Source organism: Zophobas morio, unplaced genomic scaffold (genome assembly GCF_036711695.1).
Source record: "Zophobas morio isolate AGI-343-1 ecotype UQ-CSIRO unplaced genomic scaffold, CSIRO_AGI_Zmor_V1 ptg000023l, whole genome shotgun sequence".
Classification (NCBI taxonomy): domain Eukaryota; kingdom Metazoa; phylum Arthropoda; class Insecta; order Coleoptera; family Tenebrionidae; genus Zophobas; species Zophobas morio.
The window spans coordinates 11,735,568-11,755,378 of record NW_026972128.1 but is presented as its reverse complement, the minus strand read 5'-3'; the positions used below and the strand labels follow the sequence as shown (position 1 = coordinate 11,755,378).

Genomic DNA, 19,811 nt, shown 5'->3' with positions numbered 1-19,811 from the left:
TTAAAAATTTGAGATTTTTGAAAAGTTGGTTAAAAATACTCAAAGAATTTTTTTATTTAAAAAACAAAGTATTAATGCCTCCGGACTAAAATTTTCGAAAAATTTTGTTTGATCCTGAGTTTTTTGCCTCGAAAATTGACATTTTTTTATTTAATCATTTCTGGTAAAATTGTTGGAATTTTCGAAGAAATGGAACCGAAAATAACTTCTACAGATCTGAATTAATAAAAAATGGCTAATTTTCGAAGTGTTCGAAGGACAAAAAGCTGTTGTTTTTTAATTATTTTTTGATAGTTTCTGAGATCATCTTAATTATCGTAGCAGGTACTATTTATATTTGTACAGATTTGACGATACAAACTTAACAATCGGTTATAGGGAATTCAATTCTGTCCCTATCATAAAAGATTTGGCAGTAAAGATCTATCTCGCCTACAGACTGCCAGTAACAGTAACAAACTGTCAGTACCAGTTCAGTACTGTCAGGTCACCTGTCGGGTATTCCATCTGACATTTTAAGTAACTCAACATAACTAAAGTCCCTGGTAATCTAGGACCTTTAAACATAACCAAACATAACTGACATCTTGTAACGTAACCTAAAAACAGTAGTGGAAATAACCCTAAGATTGTTACGCACTTCAAAGCAAAGCCAAGTGAAACCCATACATAGCCCACATTATCAAATTGATCGTATTAATGTATTTAGTCGTTTTCTGAAGTCAGGTCAAATATCTGGAATGTCTGATTCTGAAGATGATTACATGTCCGACAAGCTTCTACAAACCTGGTAACATATGTGATTTGATCTTACTACCACCACTAACAACAAATCTATTTAAGCCAAGAAGATGTTCGTCCCGGATTAGTCTTTAATCGTACAACAAAGCGAAAACATGAATTAGAAAAAAAGAAAAAAGAACTACAAGCTAAAAAACCTAAAAACAGCAGAGAACGAGAAGAAGAACTTCGACAGAATGCTTTAAACACGGCTATTTCAGATGACAATAAGGGATTTAAATTATTAACAAAAATGGGTTTCAAGCCTGGTGAAGGTTTAGGAAAAGCGAAAACTGGCATTACAGAACCCATAAAAATTGAAGTAAGAAACAGTAAGTCAGGCATAGGAATGGAAAACCACTTCAAAGAAAAAATTAAAAAGAAAGTAGAATTGAAAACTCAAGATCTAGCAAAGACGTTAGATGAATTTCAAAAAAGTAATAAAATGAAACAAATGCAGCGATATTTATACAAGGATTTTGTGACAGCACAGAGAGCATGTGAAGATCTGGATACACGAAAGGTTTGTATTTTTTTATATATATAAAATTAGATTGAAAAATGTACTCGTAGGAAATCAATGAACCAGTACAAGAATTCTTTTGGACACGAGAAACAATAAAAAAGAAGAAAGGAATTGAAGATGAAGAGGAGGAAGAAGAGTTCAATGAAGAATTTAATTCCTATTGTTCAGATGAAAACTTATTTCAGGTTATTAACTATCTTAGAGAAACGCACTTATATTGCATGTTCTGCGCATTCGTTGCTACAGATGAAGATGATTTAAAAATGAATTGTCCAGGACCATCTCGAAGTGATCATGATGATGGTTAAAAAATAGTTTTATTTTTTAATACATCCTTTTAACAAATAAATAGCTAATATTAAATACAAACATAAAGATTACTTTGTTACAAAAAAACTTTCTGCACACACTACAACCTAATAAATAATCACAAAAGCTTAAAATTAAAATTAAACTTGTAACTTATGTCCAAATATCTTCAGATCTACCAAATTTGAATATCAGAGAAGCAATGAATATAAAAACATTCTGTAAGAATAATCCTACACCAGGCCAGTAATGGGCATTTTCTGAAAATAAATTTATTAGTACAAGAAAAATAATGTTTTAACACTTACTTTTGCCTGCAAAGTTAGCAAATAAAATACCACATGACGCAATTACTGATGCAAAACCCATAACAAAACCCACAAACAACCAAACTTTGGCGCCTCTGGGACCCAAACAGCCACCTTCATAAGCATCACCTCTCATTTGAGCATTTGACACAGAATTTATCATTATAAGTGAAAGAGTTCCGACAACTCCACACATATGGTAACCCGCGACAACTGTTCCGGGGTAGACACTTGCGGCATCGATTATTATCCACCATCCTACAAAAAACTAAAACCAAGATGAATCATAACCATTTTTAGTGATACAAAATCCTTACCAGAAATCCGGAAATTATAGAAGCATAGGCGTTCCGTTTGTCACCGCCCTCAAACCAAATACATGGTGGCAGATTTATATTTTCGAAACAATCACCAATTCCCATATTTATCAAGAAAACGCACTGTGTAAAACGTAAATGTGTATATTACTTTTGTCACAATGTTGACATCCAACCATCTGACAAATCTGTCAGGCGTGTCATTTACCTAGTGGTTTTATTTTTATTACTACTGTCAACGAACATTAAAAGGATGTCAAAATAGCATTTATTTCAATATTTATCAATATAAATTTTAAGTTTTTAGAAGTAAAACAGATTGCATATTGCGTATATTAAATATTAATTTATAAAATTCACTGTTAGAGGTAATAAGGCAAGTTGACAGTCTTCCAATGCTTTCATTCAAAACATTTTAAAAATGTAATACACACTTTGTCAACGTCACTCAACAATACACCCCTTAACAGGAAAAACAGTTCATATTATTCGTTCAAAATGATGCAACAATATATGAAAGAACTGGAACAAGTATGAACAATTTTCTCATATTTTGAAGTATTAACAGAATTTGTCTTAGGAACCATTTGATGCAGAGGAATTTGTCGAGAGACTAGCATGGAGAACCATAGCTGAAACTAAGACTGATGACGACGAAAATTTTAATCCTAGTCTGTTGCATGATTCCTTTGTACAAGCTATAAAGTAAGTACATAATAGATACAGCTGATAATTAATATCATTTTTATTATTATTAGAGATTTAACATTGTTGCAAGAACGCCAGAAAAAGAAATGTGAACGGCTTGAGGCTGCAGTTCGCGAAGATGAGGCTCAATTCTTTCAAGAAATCCATAATCTGTTAGAACAGAATAAGGTAACAAATTTTCAGTTGAAACTAAAATGCACTGAATGTATTGTAGAAAGCGATTGATACATTCCAAGAATTGGATGGCAAAATTAACCATGTTGCTACTAAAGTTTTACATTTGGGTGATCAGTTGGACAGTGTGAATGGTCCTCGTGCAAGGGTAGTAGATGCCCAAAACTTGATGACACATTTGAATGAGTTTTTAACCACTGGACCACTCACATCTGGAATATTTACAGATCCTACTAAGGTATATGATTAATAATATTAACATGAAAGTAATTTTATCCTACATAGGTTGATAAAGCGGCAGAAATTGTACAAAAGCTGTATTTAATTTCACAAGATTTACCATCACCAAAGTAATTCTATTCTATAGTTATTTTGTATAATACTCAATGTGACATTATTCAGGTTTGAAGGTTTAAAGCGCAAAATTGAAAGGAAATATGATGAAACCGAAAGAGCTTTAATTGAAGAATTTTCAGCTGCACAGAGGAGAGATGATTTCAAAAGAATGAAGGAAATAGCTAACGTTTTGTCACAGTTTAAAGGGTATCCTCAGTGTATTGATGCCTACATTGAAAAAAGCCAAGCTGTAAAATACTAAAATTTAAAAATCTTGATAATACATTAATTGTTTTAGGGGTGCCTGTTGAGCAAAGATGTTTTTGCACACTTGGTGCCATTATGTCAACTCAACTATGAAGTTATTAAGAAAGTCTTTAACAATCCAGAACAAGTAATGGCAAAGTTTGTTCTCAACATTTACCATTTAAAAATACAAGAATATATAGCTTCGAAGCTGTCTTCAAAATTAGACAGTTATAATTATTTGAAAACTTTATATGAATTATATTTCAGGACAAACCAGTTGTCTCAAGAACTGTCCGTTTTTAACATGGGCAGTGACAAGAATTATTTAAATAAGTTAACCAGTAATATATTTAATAAATACATAGATAATTACATAGCGTAAATTACCAGTAAGTTTTATCTGACAATTTTTTACTTGTCTGTATTCTAGACTAGAACTTAAATGTTTAAAAGAACGCAGTTCTGCAAATTTGCAAAGATACTATGAATCTAAAAATCACCAGAAAAAACAAATCCAATCAGGAGGGTATTTTAGTTCTTACGGGTTTTTCACAAAAAAATAATAAATAATTTTAGTTTTCAAGATTTGCGTCGCGATTTGCAAGCGGTTATAGGAACGAGAGCTAATATAAATATTGCGCAAATAGAAAACTACGGAGGAGAAACATTTTTATCAGAAGAATTAGCCATCACTATTCTACAGGACACGAAAAATGCTTTCCAGCGTTGTCAATTGGTAATGGGTTCTTTTTAAGTACGTAGTTATATTTTAATTATTACCGCACCTTTAGCTTTCAAAATCTGAAGATAAGGCCTCTAATGCCACACAAATTTTGGACCGTTTATTGAATTCTTTAATGATAGAACACGTAGATTATGCTTTGGAATTAGGACTTCAAGCGATACCTGTCGTTGAAGGTTCAAAGACCCCACCTACCTTATATTTTTTCATTGTCGTTCATCAGAGCAATAATATTACTCACTTGCTAGAAAAACAGTTTACTGATTTGGCGGTACCCTTGATTATGTGAGTGTAACAAACGGTATTAGTATTTGTTATAAACAATCAATATTTTAGTAACACACCAAAATACAACGATTGCATCCAAAAGAAAAAGTTTGTCTTAGAAGACATTGAAAAGAAAGTGAACACTGGACTGGACAGGTAATTTAACGATTCAGTGCTTGATGCACTTTGGTATCTATATTTTTCTAGGACTTTGAATGCAATCGCCAGTTGGGTGAAACTTTATCTACAGTCAGAACAGAAAAAGACAGATTTCAAGCCAGAGACTGATGACTTTGATACTGTCGCTTCGCCAGTACTCAACCTTGTTTTATTATAAATTTATATTTTAACACTATATGATTTCAGGCTTGCAAGGCAGTTTCTCAGTATATAACTAATGTTATTAAAGAAATTCAAACAAATTTAGATGGTAATAATGTATCAGCTTTGCTGCAAGAATTAGGCGTGCGACTACACAGAGTTATTTATGATCACTTATTACAATTTCAGTTCAACACTGCAGGTAAAGTTACTGTTATAAATATGTGGACTGAAGTCTTATTGTTATGTTTCATAGGAGCGATGGTTGCAATTTGCGATTTAAATGAGTACAGATCATGTACAAAGCGTCTAGGACCATTGGTGGCTGAATTGTTTGAAACTCTGCATGCTCTATGTAATCTGCTTTTAGTAAAACCAGAAAATTTGCAGCAAGTTTGTTCAGAAGACTCTCTGGTATTTTTTCTTTGAGTGGCTTAAAACACTGGTAATTCTTTTTTTTTTTTAGGTTAATTTGGACAGATCGGTGCTTCATAATTTTATTCAATTGCGCAGTGATTTTAAGACACAAAAACAAAATTTCTTGAAGGTGTAAATTTATATATGTACTATGTAACACTGAAGTATATAAGAGTTTGTTTTATAACAATTTGTTTTTTAGAAATAAAAAAAATATTAAACTCTTCTGTTGTGTTTATTTCCTAAGTACATATATGCAACTGGAACTGTTTTTATTAAATTTCCCCAACATCTAAATTTCATAAGCTCCAATTTTTGTGATTTTCAAAATGATTTTTTCCCGAATGGAAGGCGAGTATTGAAAGCTGTTTACATTTACAACACGTTAAAATTTTATATATATTTTTTGCAGTATTAAAAAAAACACCAAAGAATGCCACAATATTTATTGGTTCCACATCACATCTGTAGAACTGCCATGAAGTGGGGAAAAAAATGAATGATTGAAAATGCAGCCAATTTATTAACATGTTTGTCATAAGGTACAAAAAAAACTATTAAAGGACTTCCTTTTATTATTATATTGTTTACAATGTAAACTTGCAAGAATTACATACTTAATCCATAATAGTAATAGGTACTGAAACTAATTATTCACTTAAATCTTTTCTTTTAATATTGATAGTAAGTATTCATTGTTGTTATCCTACAATAATCAGCTGCTTTCAAAGTATTTTAAAAATTTACACCGGCAAAACAATTACAACATGTACCAAGATGTACAACTAATAAAAAAAAATGTTACAACTTATTATCTGCCTAATTTTAAAATGCACAGGGAGATTCATGATGGGGGATACTGAAAACAGCAATTTAAAACAAGCAAAACTGATAAAAAAAGAACTGTACATTATAAACACACTGGCTTCTCATGAGGGAATAATAAAACTGTTAGACTAGCCTCAAAAATCAAGATGTCTGAAAAAAGTTGTGAAAATATCATTTGGGAAGTTGAAAAATAAGCACTTGTATTTCCAATTGAATGTTTTAACGCATACGGTATCTATTGTTTTCATGAACTTCGCACAGTTCGCCTTTAAAATTAAGTTCGATAACGAAGTCCAAGTCTCGATTGTTTCTTGGGTTAGGTTTCATTGTAAAAGTTCCACTAATTTCTTCACCTTTTTTAACAGTCATGTAGTCTTCAAAATAAAACACTGTTTGCTTCCAGTGTGTGTAAGGTGCATCTGGGGCAGTTGTAAATCCAATCCTCTTGTGGCATTTAGTGAACTCCACTGTGAAGAAAGTGACAAGAGCTTGGACGTAGTCATTTCGACGAACTATTAAACTAAATGGTGCTGCAAATTCCAAGTCCTGCTTCTTTACAGTGTACAAATCAACCTCTTTCACTAAGCATGAATTGGTAACAATTTGTTTTGGATCCACGACATCCACCAATGGTTCACTGATGGCCACCTTACGGATGGAGCTCATGTCAAAGCCATACACGTCATCCCACCAATTAATTTTTTCATCTTTGTATTGTCTATCCTCAATCGCGGTAATAAACAGAGAGCAACGATCGGGGAATAATAGGCCGTCAGGTTTAAGCCACTTATCGCGCGCAAATAATACTGTATCCAACATACTTTCGTAGAATAAGCAATAGCCCATCCACTCGGAGATAATTATATCCACATTCTGGACTCCATCGGGTAATTCAACTTCTTCAACCTTGCCTTTAATTATGGTAATAACGTGATCCAGCTTATTCATTTCAACGATTTTTCGTGCATAATCAACGATATTGGAGCATTCAATTGCAAAAACACGCTTAGCACCAGCTTTGGCAGCAAACATACTTAAAATTCCCGTTCCACACCCAATATCCATCACAGTTTTACCCGCGAATAAGTGTTTATTATGGTGCATTGAGTTACGGTACGTCAAAGTCCTTACTTCATCTTTTAACATTTCTTCATGTATTCCAAAATGAGCATACGAGTCGAAGTAATAGTCCCGGGAGGTCATTTCTTCAGCCGGAATATCTTCCATTTTTTCTTCCTTGTGCACATGGTTATTTGTTGTGGCAATATCCGTCGTGTCCATCTTACTGAGATTATCCTGCAGAACAGATAATTGCAATTGATACAAAGCATTTTCTGGTTACCGCTCCACGCGGTAAATATACTACGCAAAAATCAAATCTAAGCAACAGAATAGACGAACAAAACTTCTAAGAACAGTTTGGTGATAATTTTACCTGCAATATTTCCGATTTTACTCAAGTTCTCTAATTTTTTGGCGCCGAACGTGCACGCTTTTTGTCACGCTACAGTCGGAATGACAATTGACGACTTAGGGAAATTTGATATTAAACCGCTTCCAATTTTAGTGCTTTTTACAAAATGCCGAAAACCAAGAAGTTTACAAGTACGCAATTAAAATTTCGGCCATTATTGTTACAATACAAATTACTAGATAATTAATGTGTACGAACATTTGATCCCACGGTTCCTGTGCTGTTGTTAAACACCAACGTTTCTTTTATTTCACAAGACGCCATTCCTGTCAACTTACAAACAACTGAAGCTGGTCGAAAAGAGGGAGGCAGGGGAGAGGTGCGCCCTTGACGTTTATTTTGTTGCAGCCAATCGCATTCGCGATTAATAGCATATGCGCACAAGTTGGCGTAATTGCACAGAACTGGATTAAATATATTCCTTGAACCGACGCCAGGCATGTATTCATGACCAAAATCACAAACAATTTAGGCATTTCATTATTGAAGTCTTATAAATAATTTACTAAGTGACTTGATAGATCGCTAAATAACCAAAATTAAAATTTGTTTATTCATCGTCGGAAAAATTTAGATGACGTCATTTCAAAATTTTGCGAACAGATCAAGGAAACAACAACCATGGACAATATGTATTATTTAAAGTATTTGACGACTTTAATTAAATTTCGTTTTGCCGCAAAAGTGTTTGGGAAAAAACATACAATATGCAACTCGCATGAAAAAATACTCACTCTTTATTCGTACGAACTGCAACATTCGCCTTTGCCTCATGCCCCAAGCTTTCACATTCGTGACAAATGAGTAACTTTCAAGTTTTAATGCATAATATACATTCTCTTACTTATTATAAGTTAAAACTCTGTTTGTTGGTCTAAAAATCGATCGATTTTTTGTTGGTCACATACAAGAATAATTGATTGTTGGAATATTATGTATTTATCTAATAAAACTGATAGAACGTTTATTTAGAATAATTATAGCGTGACTTTTGATATACATTAAATGTTACCTTAGCAACGCCCCTGTCAACATTGCCACATGATGATTTCTTGTTATAAAATAACTTTAGACGTAAAATGCCTGAGGAGATAAAACACGAAGTAGTGCTGAAAACACAGAAATCTTTGGGAAAATATGTGAAAAAACCGCCACTAAGTGATAAATTGCTAAAGAAACCGCCATTTCGTTTTTTACATGATGTGATCAATACAGTGATAAAAGAAACAGGATTTTTAAAAGGACTTTTCTCAGAAGAAGAGTTAAATTCCGAAAAAGTGAAAGAAAAAGATGCCAAATTGGCCTTTTTGAGCAAATTAATTGATGCCGTTAGTAAGTAATTCGACTCTTTTGCATGCTTATTCTCAAATGCACTTAAAAAATGCTGTGATTCTTTGTTTTCTTTACAGAGGCACTCACAAACACCAATTTGGCTGTGCGTCCGAGTAAAATCATAGCTGGATTGGAACCAACTGAGACTAACTTGTTATTGCAAGCAATTGCAAAAGCAATAGAAAAAAAAGTAGACAGTACTGAATACATAAATAAATTACAGTCTGGACAAATCATTACTAACGAAAAAAATAAAAAAACAAAGAAACCTGCAGAGAAAAACGATAAAGTTAAAAAAACACCTAAAACAACCAACGCAAATGAAACGAAAACCCGCCCTTCAAAAACTAACGAGAAGCAAGTGAATAATGAAACCCCAAAATCCACAGACAGAGACAAAAATAAGACAAGACGTACATCCAAAGAGACTAAAAGCAAACCAGATTCAGAAGAAGTAAAAACCAAAACGAAAGAAAAGTCCAAAAAGAAAGACAAAGTCAAAGAAATTGTGTCTGACGATGTCATTCAAACCGAGAAAGAAAACGTTCAGAACGCAGCTTCGACTCTGGATGCAGCCGCAGAAGTCAGCAAAATTAACGCGAAAAACGCCGCTCAAACTGCTGAAATTTCTAACAATGAAGCGAATAGTAATCGATCCGTTCCAGATGAAGACACGATTAAAATATCTGTGGAAGGCCCGGAATCTTCACTAGTCAGTGAAACTAAAACTGAAAATGAAACGAAAAAAAGAAGCACATCGGCGTCACGCCCAAAATCTGCACGACCAAGAAGTGGTGACTTGAAGGATAAGGTCATTCAAGAAGAGAGTAGAGAACCGGTGCACATTCAAAGTCGTCCTAAAAGTTCCCTGAGACCGCCAAGCGTTAGACCTTCGAGTGCCAGACCCGGTGCTCCTCGTTTAAGGCCTGATTCCGCACTTCCTATTAAAGAGATTGTTCCAATGGGGAAAATTAACGTTATCGTTGAAAATTTTGATAAAGATGACGAAGAAGAGACTGTAATTATTCAGAGTAATCCTGAAGTCGTAGAGGAGCATGTGGACAACATTAGCGATGTTCCTCGTGATAATAAGGGTCATTTGGTTGAGCAGATTTTGGAACAGATCAATGAAAGTGAAGTGAATAAAGTCAGTACGACGGAGAATGAGTGGCAGAAAGACAGTAAGTATGTTTTTGAGTGATTGGCGATGGTGACTATGTGTTTTTAAGTTTTTTATGGGAAAGATTCCACAACTAAAGAAACTAACAATTTGAGATCACTTATACAAACGCTTACAAAAACTGCAAATCCTTTGGGGAAACTGTTGAATTATCTTCATGAAGATATAGATGCGATGCATGCTGAACTTGAATCGTGGACCCACACTAAACGCCAGTTGTCCGACGAGATTGACAAGCAGAGAAAGTAGGATGTTATTTAGAGATATTTATTTTTGTGCGGTATTTTAAAATGATTTTTTATTTTAGGATAAGCGCCGAGAAGAACAAACCTTTGGTTTTACAGCTTGAACATTTGAATCAGGAAATACGCAAAATCGAAGACGAATTGGTGATCACCAGGAATAACATCTTACGCAACGACGCCAAAATAAAGGAACTATTATCAAAATAAAGTTTAAAGGTTTTATTACTGTTATTTACGATTTTGTTGATTTTGTGATTTCTTTGCACAATTTTGTAAATAGCTTAGACGTTTAACTTAGACCACGGGTTAAATTTTTAACATTAAAATAATTATAAAGCAAAAATCGATTTTGAAACTGTATTGTTGTAAAATTTACATTTTATTACAAAACTGGCCCAAGTGTAATGTTAATAGTTTTATAAGTAAAATTAAATAAATAGCAATGCGTTTTAAAACTATATTAGTAAAGAAAGGACAGGTGAATAAATAACAGGCAACCATGTTAAATAAACCGAGATTTATGTGACAATAATTTTGCAAACATGTTATCCATTTAACTTAAATATTATAACGGCGTTAAATGGCGAACATAAATAGAGACAATTATCAACAACTTACTAGTATGAGACCAACGCACACACGTAAGCAGCAACACTCATATAAAAAGAAGTATTATCTTAAATTAAACAGAAAAACTTACATAAAGTTGCATTATTAAATCCGCATTATTTAAAACATTGCAAAATTTTTTTTAAACATATAAAAGGCATGATTTATGCTAATATTCATCCTCGTCTCCTCCAGCTTCCACTTCATCTGGTGGTGCAAAACCCTCCTAAATTTTCCAAAAAACGATTTTTAATAAAAACTGGAACGTTACTACATGTTTACCTCTGTAGCATACAGAACGTCTAAGATTTTTTGAATTAACGGATTCTGCGCCTCTTCCGCTTCTTGACACATCACTTCGATGTCTCGTAATTTTCCAAAGTAAAAGTCTCGCTCCTTTTCCAAGCCGTCGATTGTGATCTAAAAATTCACACACTGAAAGAGCAACACAAAAAAACACCGATATTACCTTAAACTCTGCGATCTGATTGGTCAATTCGTCTAGTCTACCTGCATCTCCTCCTTTGTTTTGAGGATTTTTAGTGATGGGTCGAACGGTGTTGACTTTGGGCACTAAAACTGTTATATTGAACGAAGCCAATGTATATGTTAAATCGGCATTAGCAAAAATGTAAACAAAAATGTTCAAATATGCAAACAAACCAATTGAAGCAGCAACAATTGTGCAGTGGTAAAAAGGCTAGTAGGAAGATTGAAGTGTTAATTTTGGCAGTGCAATTCCAGGTAGCCTCTTTGGTGAATCAAGTTATATTTACACATACTACAGATGTTACTGCGAGGCTAATTTGAAGAATTCGCGGCCTGATAGAGCAAGATACTCTTCTTTTTAGTAATTAGTGAATTAGAGTTTTGTTGAATGTCTATCTTATCTTGTAAATCAGATTCTTAAAAGTCATCACAATTTGCTGTGGCGTTCAAAAATTGTTAACTACATACAATGAATTATTAGCTTAGTATGAGGATTTTTTTTCAAATATTCTTGTTTCGTAGATGAAAATTAGTATGAATTTGGTGCCCTTTTTTGCCCATCATAGATATCAGAACAGCAGTAAATTTAAATAAAAGTGACAATTTCTTCTTAGATGACAGAGAATGATTATATTTTCATTGTTTTAAATATTCACACGGTTCCTAATGTGTTGTGGTGGGTCTAACAAACAATGGATTGCGACTTCTTTTGTGCGAATTTTGTAACCATTTTTCCTATTTAAGTTTTAGTAGTAAATTCACAGTACTGAAGTGCACTAGTTTAGAATTTTTTAATTTTGAAACAGCCTACCACACCATCTTGGATTATCTGAACACCAGTGTTGGCAATTTCGGACACCCTTAATTAACAACAAATCGTAGTTATTAAAAGTTCTGGCGTGATGACATTTTTTTGAAGTCCATTTTTGAAGTTCTGGCATCACCTTTAATTCTTCAGGCATCTTCCCGTAGATGTGAAAGTGCAGCATTCTCATTTAGTTAAAATTTCTGGCTGATGTTAACCGGTTCTATCAACCATCTTCTCCAAGCACGCCGTGCAATTCAAACACAACGAAAAATACGGTGTATGGCTTTGACTTGCTGTTTATAACAAACTACTTGACAGACCAATGAGAAAGGCGAGGCATTACAATACATTAAAAATATAAGACCTATCACCCCTATTGTGTACGGCAAGCCGCGAATTTTTCAAATTACCCTCGTACCATAAATAAATGACATACTCGCTCGGCCGATTGGTTTCGCCGGTGCCGTTTTGGCTGGCGAAGTCGGAACTGCTCTTCTCGCCACCAATGAGTTGGTACTTCTTGGAGCGTTAATGCCGCCCCCTCCCATAACTTCGCCGTTCCGACACGACAGAGCGTCGTATTCGTTACCCCTATAGTTAGCATCGAAGAATTTTTTGAACCATTGCAAAAATTCAAAGTTGTCTTGGAACCGTCCTTTCACCAATTTGTCAATGGGGACTATCTAATCGCAGCCACCAAAACAAAAACAAAGCGAAATGAAACAAACTAGAACGGAAAGACAACATGCTTGACGAAAACAAAATAACATAATGGTCGAACGAAAAGGGGGGTGGAACGTCGTTCTGAAGGCCACTACCCCACGGCTACAGGGAGATAAGCAAAAGCGCGCAAACTAACGAAACCGACCCACACTTTGTAGAAACGTTTTCACTACTCCAATAAAATTCAGCGAATAATGCAAACTCTCGATGCATGCGTGATAAGGCAGTCAAACAATGCTTAAAGCAGAACAATAACCAACTGCACAAATTATGATTTGTGGTTTGGGTTGGTCTTTGACCTTTAAGGCGGTCAAGTTTTATCAGATACACTGAAAACGTTTTTACTGAACAAGTATTTTATATGGTTAAGGGTTGATTTCGTCGTGGGACAGGTACGTCGATTTACCCTGTTTATTAGGTGCGGTTTTTGTTATATGGGGCACAAGTCCTCCAATGTGGTGCTCGTGTGCAGCCGCACCGAGAGTGATACCACCTCTGGCTTCTATTGCGTCGTAATCTCTACCATCGTAATTAGCGTCAAAAAATTTCTTAAACCATTGCAAGAATTCGAAATTGTCTTGGAAACGTCCCTTTATTAATTTATCTACGGGTATAATCTACAATTATCGCAAATAACCCGTTAATTGATCATTAATTTTCGTACCAAACAAAATGTTCATGTTAAAGATTTCGACATAATGATGCGAAAATATGAAAGAAAATTACATGAGAGCAAAGTTTTTAACTTGATACTTAAATGAGGATGTTATGTAAATAAGAACAATGGTTGGTAGCAGAAATATACAAATTTTTACTGTTGCGAGTAACTACTTACGTTGAACCCAGTAGCTACGTACGCAACTGTTTAAATTTTTGGTTATGTATTGTTTGTTTTCTAGATATCAAATGATGTACACTTTTTTAAAATTCACTTTCGAAATTTTACCTAAACTTAATGATCTGCAATAAATTAATCTTGAACAAAGAAACAGGTTTGGCGTAAATTACTCTTATTATGGTCCAGTTTAAAGGTCGTTTTTTGACTGTACTAAGTACATGTCGTTATCTCAAACAACAATAAATATTAATGTTCACTAAAAATAACGACCTCGTTAAGACTGATTCTACAAAAATGGGAATTTTCAAAAGACCACCAATGATTGTCCTTATGTAACATAAATATTGTCTTGAAATTTGTTTACAACAAAAGATCATACATGAATTGACACCGACAAATGATAAATAGTTGATAAAATATGCTAATAAGTTTATAGAAACATTTTTAAAACATAAAATTCTCAGTTCCCTGGTCTGTCCTCACCCTGTAAATTGACATGTGGTGTGTTATAAAATAAGTAGCATTGCTGCTAATTCAAATATTGTGGCACATACTTAATTAATATTAGTGAAAATAATTGATATTAGCATATTTGAATTGATATTTATTATTTTTTTGTTTTTAACCAACGTGAAACAGGGTCCACCGGTTTTATTTCTCAGTTCCCTGGTCGGCAATATTTAATTTTTATTACAATATCACGTTACTTTTGCGAAGATACCAATTAGACAGTTTGGACCAATTTGATGTCTATTTGGCGCGTGTTAGCAATTTGACGATAAACTTTCAATGTCCGTTATTAAATAAAATGTTTTTCATCAGTGAACGCGTGTGGTTTCAGTCAAATTATCAGTTTCCTGGCAAGTATTTATTTAACATTTGTCAATTTTGGAAACTTTATGTTTTTCATAGATGAATTAAACACTTGGTGCAAAACTCTTATGCAAATGTTGTACTACATACGATATTATAAAAAGCTTTTTTTACATGATAAAGACAAAATTCTCAGTTCCCTGTTCTCAGTTTCCTGGGCCACAAAACGTGAGAAAACAGAAACAGCCAACTTATTATTCGAAACAAGAATCTAAACAAACAACAGCAAATGAGTGCGCTATAGAAAATATGCCATCCACATCAAGTTCATCTACAACAACATTTGGAATTATCACTTCGAGAATGATTTTAAATTTAGAGAATGATTTGAAAAAATTTTGTTATCATGAGACCAATATTGTTCATCAGTACAGCGCATTAAAAGCACTAACAGCATCGTTAACTGAACGAGATGTGGTGATCCATATGGATTTTTCATAAAATTATTACACCAAGTATTATGAGGAAGTCCAAGCTTTCCATTTCGGAAGATCAAGAACTCAGATTTCACTTCCTTGCTTATAAAATCATAAATATTTGTTATTTTGAATGATCCTTTTAGCTTCAGCCTTGATACAATATCGATCAATTCATAAAATACTCATCATCTCGAAATATTTAGATAACTTGTATATCCATATTTACTATAAAATAATTCCCATTTTTGTAGAATCAGTCTTAAATAGAAACAATCTACTTCAGGTAGATATCAATGTACAATATACCGGATGATTCAGAATGATATTAAAGATGCTTACTTTGGGACAAAGAATAAATTATGACTCAAGTTTCTCCGGACGTGACTATCAATTTTTCTTTCCAAACACAGTGGTATAGATATTATAAAGTCTGTTTGATAAAGTTTTTCTGTTTACAAAATTTCTGATACTTTTTTAACTTTATAATAATTGTAATACAAATATGAAATCAAACACCACTTAATGCTCAATGGAAATCTTAATAAACTAAATTGATCGGAAACCGTAAGCAAAATATTCCGCGGTCTACAAAACCTCCACATTCATAGATTTTAATTGTTTAATTTGGTGTCACAAATATTATTCGTTAAGGCAGTTCAAAGACACTGGGTGGAAATACCAATATGAGTCACCCAATATCATACAATGTTGAATATTTTTCTACTAAATCATTTATCTATAAATTTTCAAAGATAACAGTTGGCATTTTGCAAGTTTCAAGAAGTATGAATGCATGAATTCATGGTTCTGAAAATAAAAGTTCAAGTGGTTTTTGATTACCCTCTTACATGGTTTTTTCCGCGACGCATACAATTTTTGAAGAAATAACAAGTGTAAAACAAACACTTTGGTATGACGATAGCATTTTCGTTTTCAATAAGTTCAACAAAATTTGAAATTATGAAAAAATGATGCTACTGAACAAAATTCCGACAGACTTGAAAAATTTCTTGTAATATGTCATAATCTTTAAAATTAGGTTAATTCCATTCATTTCAAGAAACATGATAATTTTCTTTCTTGGATTGACTCGTTTTTTACGCGTTTTTATGAAAGCAATCACTCAGCTGGAACAGTATGTTATCTACAATCACGAGAAAAGTACATATATGTATTTGAAATGAGAAAATGTAATTTCAACATCATTTAATTTTAAAAATATTAACATAAGATAACATTATCTAAACTGATTAATCATTAACAGTCCTATATTGTCAAATTGTTTCTCTTTGGCATGAAGAAGTTCTTAAACTATATAACTCAAGTGGTATAAGCCCTAAAGTAAACCTTCAGATAATGGAGGAAACAATTGTTTCGTCAATACTCATACTACTATGACATTTCCAGTAATATCCACTTACTGCGTTATTAATAACAAACCAAATAACATTTTTTTTTAATTAAAACAATAACAATAACGTTATCTTATTGTTTCTTAAATGTCGAATATGACAACAATAGCAGTTACAATAAAAAATGCACAAATGAACTACTTAAATAATGCATATATGTCACAGTTAGTAATGTTTATATTTGGAAATCTTTTGGCTTTCTGCCTTTAATGAACTGGAATATAGTGTGATGCAAACCTTTCATTGATGTAATATTTTAAAAATGGGTTTTATTTATTATGGGGAAGTATATATAGTACGCTAATCGCTCATAATTAACCGTTTTTGTGTAAATGGTGCCTTTTTCTCTTACTATAAGAATAATAAAGTAACCTAATTCTAGGGCAGTGTCCAACTGTATGATGATGCGCAAAATTATTGTTGTACATGAATCATAAATAAATCCTTACCTTATCTACACCCATCTTCTTAAATCCAGCTTGTAAAATTTTAAAATTCTGTATGTACTCATGTTCTAAGTTTGTACGGAATTTCACCCTCTTAAGCTGAACCGAACCAGGGAATAACATGTCCATGAATTGACAATACGCAGCGCCTGTACATAGTTCTTCAATTTTGGCAAAATTACTTTGCAAGCATTCATTGACCCAGGCTAGCATATCATGTCGGGATAAGTTATCTGAAGTAACGTTCGTCGAATAGACATTCACCGCCATTTCTAAAATAAAAATTTTTTACTAAGAAAAACCGTCACATTTTTTTCAAAGATAAATATTTTAATTTTTTTAAATGAAAACACGGTCCACTTTATACAAAGTCCACACGGATTGCGAAGACGAGTCAAATTCGGTAGCTGTACTCAATAGTTTGATTGTAAATTACTTGAGGCGAAAATGATGCATACCGGTTTTTACACGGGATGTTGTTCCGTTATTGTGAAATGTGTAAAGCTTAACCAACGCGTCGATTCTAAAAATAAGACTCATTAGTGCCTTAAAATTATTAATCGACGTTATTGTAGCACTTTTACTTGGAAAAAGTTCAAACAATTCGTTAAATTTGGTGAAAATTTTGTAATTCGGCCATGGCATTGACGTTTCAAAAATTGCAATTGAGAACAAACCTCCATGCAGTGCGTTGCGGAAATCATGAGAAATTTGCTCACATTTTAGTTGGTATTTAAAATGTGTGGGTTTAATACTAATGAAATATTTACCTGTGAATTATTAATTTAATGTCTCTGATCGGGAGTGGTTGGAAATTTAGCAGAGAATTTAACACCGGCCTACCGGCCATTCACCATATTCCAAACTTAATAAAACTAAAAGTTCCTAAATCCGTCAAAGGCGCCGTTGAAAGTCACCAGACACACGGGTTGCATAACTGTGTGTAGTGGAATAGTGGAAAACCAACAATTTCCAGACAGTTTAAAATTTAAATACAAATATGTGAAGTGAAAACAATGAAACGTAAAGTATAGGCATGGTAGGGAATTAGTTATATTTAATTGTTGTTCTTTTAGATACTGTCAAGTCTAAGTCGTATGGGTTACCTGTAATACCTCCATGCCATGGTGGGAAGTTACTTCTATACACAACATAGAAAAGAAATTGATTCATTGGCCAGAACATTAAAAAACTGGTAAGGTATATAACACATTCGTTCGCAAATGTATAATGAATGTATTTGTATGATCTGTCTTAAATTTACTTTGACCAGTTTAACACCATTTTCTGAAAGGCTCAAAGATACTGAATTCTGAGTCTAACATGTTCTATGAAATAGTTTAACCAATAAATATGGTCACTGTAAATAATACATACATAACAATAACAACAACAACCTAGGACTTGTTATTGTTAGATTTATCCTTGAGAACTAAAAATATTTCCTAGTGTTCTAGGCCGCGGTGTTTTTGCGATTTTTCTATAAACAACTGAATTTTTGAATACGGTGTGATAAACTTGCTTGCATCAGTAATAACACCCACATCAAATATGTAACGTAAATCTATTAAATATTAGTGTTAATAGTTATTAGTGCAGAGTTTTTGTAAAAACATACCTATAGTAAGTCCAAGCGTAAAAATTAGCTAACCGTGGATTTTCAGTAGGCAGCGAACTTTTTTTTGTGGGTTTCACAGGGGGATGTAACAGTGAATTTTCGGGAGTGGGGGTATTTTCATTCCGCTGCCATCTTGAAAATAAGGCTGCAGTAGTTTTTCTGATTTATCTCTGTAATCGTAAGCATGACAAAAATTTTGAAAGGCGCATTTTTTGTAGATAATACACTTATCTACAACTTTTGATAACAACTTTTCGGCGTAACATTAACAATAAAAAAGTTTCGATAATTTTTTTACAGAGCATTTCCTAATAAACAATTTAACCTGTTTATTTTTTTATACGGTTTGCTTTTATTGATTTGTCAGCGTTGCCAAGGCAGGTAAGATTTATGTATCGTATCGTGTGCTTTAGTGTAATTATTTGAAAAACGTGAATCAAATATTCTAGAATTATCATGGATGTAGACTGAGAATTTTATATATTTTTCCAATAAAATTATAAATTTGGAGAAGCTATGTAAAAGAATAAAAATTTACAACATTCTAGAAAAAAATTTTAGAAATAAAATGTATTTGTAAAATTTACGTCCACATTCTACAAGGAGATCTACTACGCTTTATTACAAGTGTAGGTGAAGATACACAATGATTAATGATTAAATTTATATTCTATTTAAGTAGGTGCTCATATTGTTACTTGTATGTATCGGTTTTTGTCAATCTGTTGGGAAACCACGGCGATACACGTCGCCAAACTTCCCGGATATTTACTTATCTCAACAAAGCCAAATTCACTTCCGTATATAAATACATTTACAAACATTAAAAATAAAAGTTTTCTGCATTTATTGTGACCAGTTTTCTGATATTCTAAAAGAGACTTTATTGTGGTTAGTTTTTTAATAGTTTTCAATTTGTTTGCTAAGCAGGTAGTAGTTTTGAAGCAATTATGATGTGACAGTAACAGTTTCTTTATAGTCCCCTCAGATGCAACCATTCTTAAGCGACTAAAATTTGGACACATGCAACAAGAATTCTTTTAACGTTGTAGAGTGTTAGAAC

General features: G+C 33.1%; 6 protein-coding genes and 1 long non-coding RNA gene across 15 annotated transcripts; 3 read left to right on the top strand and 4 right to left on the bottom strand.

Moving 5' to 3' along the window:
- Nucleotides 1-447: 447 nt before the first annotated feature.
- LOC135134066 (G patch domain-containing protein 11-like) lies at nt 448-1,622 on the top strand. The gene is made up of 3 exons (XM_064062662.1): nt 448-790; nt 844-1,303; nt 1,354-1,622. The coding sequence occupies exons 1-3, from the start codon at nt 741-743 to the stop codon at nt 1,612-1,614; spliced, it is 771 nt and encodes a 256-aa protein (XP_063918732.1). The 5' UTR covers nt 448-740; the 3' UTR covers nt 1,615-1,622.
- Nucleotides 1,608-2,450, bottom strand: LOC135134067 (transmembrane protein 50A). The gene is made up of 3 exons (XM_064062663.1): nt 2,241-2,450; nt 1,924-2,191; nt 1,608-1,875 (listed from the first exon to the last, which is right to left on the bottom strand). The coding sequence occupies exons 1-3, from the start codon at nt 2,343-2,345 to the stop codon at nt 1,769-1,771; spliced, it is 480 nt and encodes a 159-aa protein (XP_063918733.1). The 5' UTR covers nt 2,346-2,450; the 3' UTR covers nt 1,608-1,768.
- A 40-nt stretch (nt 2,451-2,490) lies between these two features.
- Nucleotides 2,491-5,679, top strand: Sec10 (Secretory 10). The gene is made up of 15 exons (XM_064062661.1): nt 2,491-2,771; nt 2,821-2,945; nt 2,999-3,116; nt 3,163-3,360; nt 3,408-3,472; nt 3,525-3,708; nt 3,757-4,085; nt 4,138-4,233; nt 4,284-4,443; nt 4,499-4,734; nt 4,786-4,872; nt 4,924-5,029; nt 5,083-5,239; nt 5,294-5,451; nt 5,504-5,679. The coding sequence occupies exons 1-15, from the start codon at nt 2,739-2,741 to the stop codon at nt 5,588-5,590; spliced, it is 2,139 nt and encodes a 712-aa protein (XP_063918731.1). The 5' UTR covers nt 2,491-2,738; the 3' UTR covers nt 5,591-5,679.
- Nucleotides 5,680-6,011: 332 nt separating this feature from the next.
- On the bottom strand, nt 6,012-8,212 carry LOC135134403 (protein arginine N-methyltransferase 1). Of its 2 annotated transcripts, none has more exons than XM_064063075.1 (2): nt 7,955-8,212; nt 6,012-7,578 (listed from the first exon to the last, which is right to left on the bottom strand). In XM_064063075.1, exons 1-2 carry the CDS (start codon nt 8,195-8,197, stop codon nt 6,502-6,504), a joined length of 1,320 nt encoding a protein of 439 aa, XP_063919145.1. In that variant the 5' UTR covers nt 8,198-8,212; the 3' UTR covers nt 6,012-6,501. The 2 variants fall into 2 exon arrangements, with proteins under 2 accessions (XP_063919145.1, XP_063919146.1); XM_064063076.1 differs by lacking the exon at nt 7,955-8,212 and adding an exon at nt 7,718-7,824.
- LOC135134400 (TRAF3-interacting protein 1) lies at nt 8,005-11,013 on the top strand. Of its 2 annotated transcripts, none has more exons than XM_064063071.1 (5): nt 8,005-8,075; nt 8,829-9,088; nt 9,166-10,269; nt 10,318-10,513; nt 10,576-11,013. In XM_064063071.1, the coding sequence occupies exons 2-5, from the start codon at nt 8,836-8,838 to the stop codon at nt 10,718-10,720; spliced, it is 1,698 nt and encodes a 565-aa protein (XP_063919141.1). In that variant the 5' UTR covers nt 8,005-8,075; nt 8,829-8,835; the 3' UTR covers nt 10,721-11,013. The 2 variants fall into 2 exon arrangements, with proteins under 2 accessions (XP_063919141.1, XP_063919140.1); XM_064063070.1 differs by having other exon boundaries at nt 8,058-8,075; nt 8,774-9,088.
- Nucleotides 11,014-11,015: 2 nt separating this feature from the next.
- On the bottom strand, nt 11,016-18,006 carry LOC135134404 (microtubule-associated protein RP/EB family member 1). 7 transcript variants are annotated; one of them, XM_064063081.1, is made up of 7 exons: nt 17,901-18,006; nt 17,589-17,653; nt 17,134-17,402; nt 13,549-13,759; nt 11,592-11,701; nt 11,405-11,542; nt 11,016-11,348 (listed from the first exon to the last, which is right to left on the bottom strand). In XM_064063081.1, exons 1-7 carry the CDS (start codon nt 17,978-17,980, stop codon nt 11,292-11,294), a joined length of 930 nt encoding a protein of 309 aa, XP_063919151.1. In that variant the 5' UTR covers nt 17,981-18,006; the 3' UTR covers nt 11,016-11,291. The 7 variants fall into 7 exon arrangements, with proteins under 7 accessions (XP_063919151.1, XP_063919152.1, XP_063919147.1 ...); XM_064063082.1 differs by having other exon boundaries at nt 11,592-11,695; XM_064063077.1 differs by lacking the exon at nt 13,549-13,759 and adding an exon at nt 12,838-13,102 and having other exon boundaries at nt 17,901-18,003.
- Nucleotides 13,766-17,123, bottom strand: LOC135134409 (uncharacterized). Its single transcript, XR_010281299.1, has 3 exons — nt 15,836-17,123; nt 15,544-15,790; nt 13,766-14,266 (listed from the first exon to the last, which is right to left on the bottom strand). It is a non-coding gene; the product is annotated as an uncharacterized LOC135134409 (long non-coding RNA).
- Nucleotides 18,007-19,811: the final 1,805 nt, after the last annotated feature.

Coding starts and splice junctions, on each gene's coding strand:
- LOC135134066 (XM_064062662.1), top strand. CDS start 741: ATGTCTGATTCTGAAGATGATTACATGTCCGACAAGCTTCTACAAACC. Junction 791..843: donor GACAAGCTTCTACAAACCTG/GTAACATATGTG, acceptor AATCTATTTAAG/CCAAGAAGATGTTCGTCCCG. Junction 1,304..1,353: donor AAGATCTGGATACACGAAAG/GTTTGTATTTTT, acceptor ATGTACTCGTAG/GAAATCAATGAACCAGTACA.
- LOC135134067 (XM_064062663.1), bottom strand. CDS start 2,345: ATGGGAATTGGTGATTGTTTCGAAAATATAAATCTGCCACCATGTATT. Junction 2,192..2,240: donor CTATAATTTCCGGATTTCTG/GTAAGGATTTTG, acceptor TCTTGGTTTTAG/TTTTTTGTAGGATGGTGGAT. Junction 1,876..1,923: donor TGCTAACTTTGCAGGCAAAA/GTAAGTGTTAAA, acceptor ATTTATTTTCAG/AAAATGCCCATTACTGGCCT.
- Sec10 (XM_064062661.1), top strand. CDS start 2,739: ATGATGCAACAATATATGAAAGAACTGGAACAA. Junction 2,946..2,998: donor TCCTTTGTACAAGCTATAAA/GTAAGTACATAA, acceptor TATTATTATTAG/AGATTTAACATTGTTGCAAG. Junction 3,361..3,407: donor TATTTACAGATCCTACTAAG/GTATATGATTAA, acceptor TATCCTACATAG/GTTGATAAAGCGGCAGAAAT.
- LOC135134403 (XM_064063075.1), bottom strand. CDS start 8,197: ATGCCTGGCGTCGGTTCAAGGAATATATTTAATCCAGTTCTGTGCAAT. Junction 7,579..7,954: donor CAGGAACCGTGGGATCAAAT/GTTCGTACACAT, acceptor TCTGTTCTGCAG/GATAATCTCAGTAAGATGGA.
- LOC135134400 (XM_064063071.1), top strand. CDS start 8,836: ATGCCTGAGGAGATAAAACACGAAGTAGTGCTGAAAACACAGAAATCT. Junction 10,270..10,317: donor GAATGAGTGGCAGAAAGACA/GTAAGTATGTTT, acceptor TGTGTTTTTAAG/TTTTTTATGGGAAAGATTCC. Junction 10,514..10,575: donor GAGATTGACAAGCAGAGAAA/GTAGGATGTTAT, acceptor TTTTTATTTTAG/GATAAGCGCCGAGAAGAACA.
- LOC135134404 (XM_064063077.1), bottom strand. CDS start 17,980: ATGGCCGGTAGGCCGGTGTTAAATTCTCTGCTAAATTTCCAACCACTC. Junction 17,403..17,588: donor AACATCCCGTGTAAAAACCG/GTATGCATCATT, acceptor TTTTTATTTTAG/AAATGGCGGTGAATGTCTAT. Junction 11,349..11,404: donor ACGTTCTGTATGCTACAGAG/GTAAACATGTAG, acceptor TGGAAAATTTAG/GAGGGTTTTGCACCACCAGA.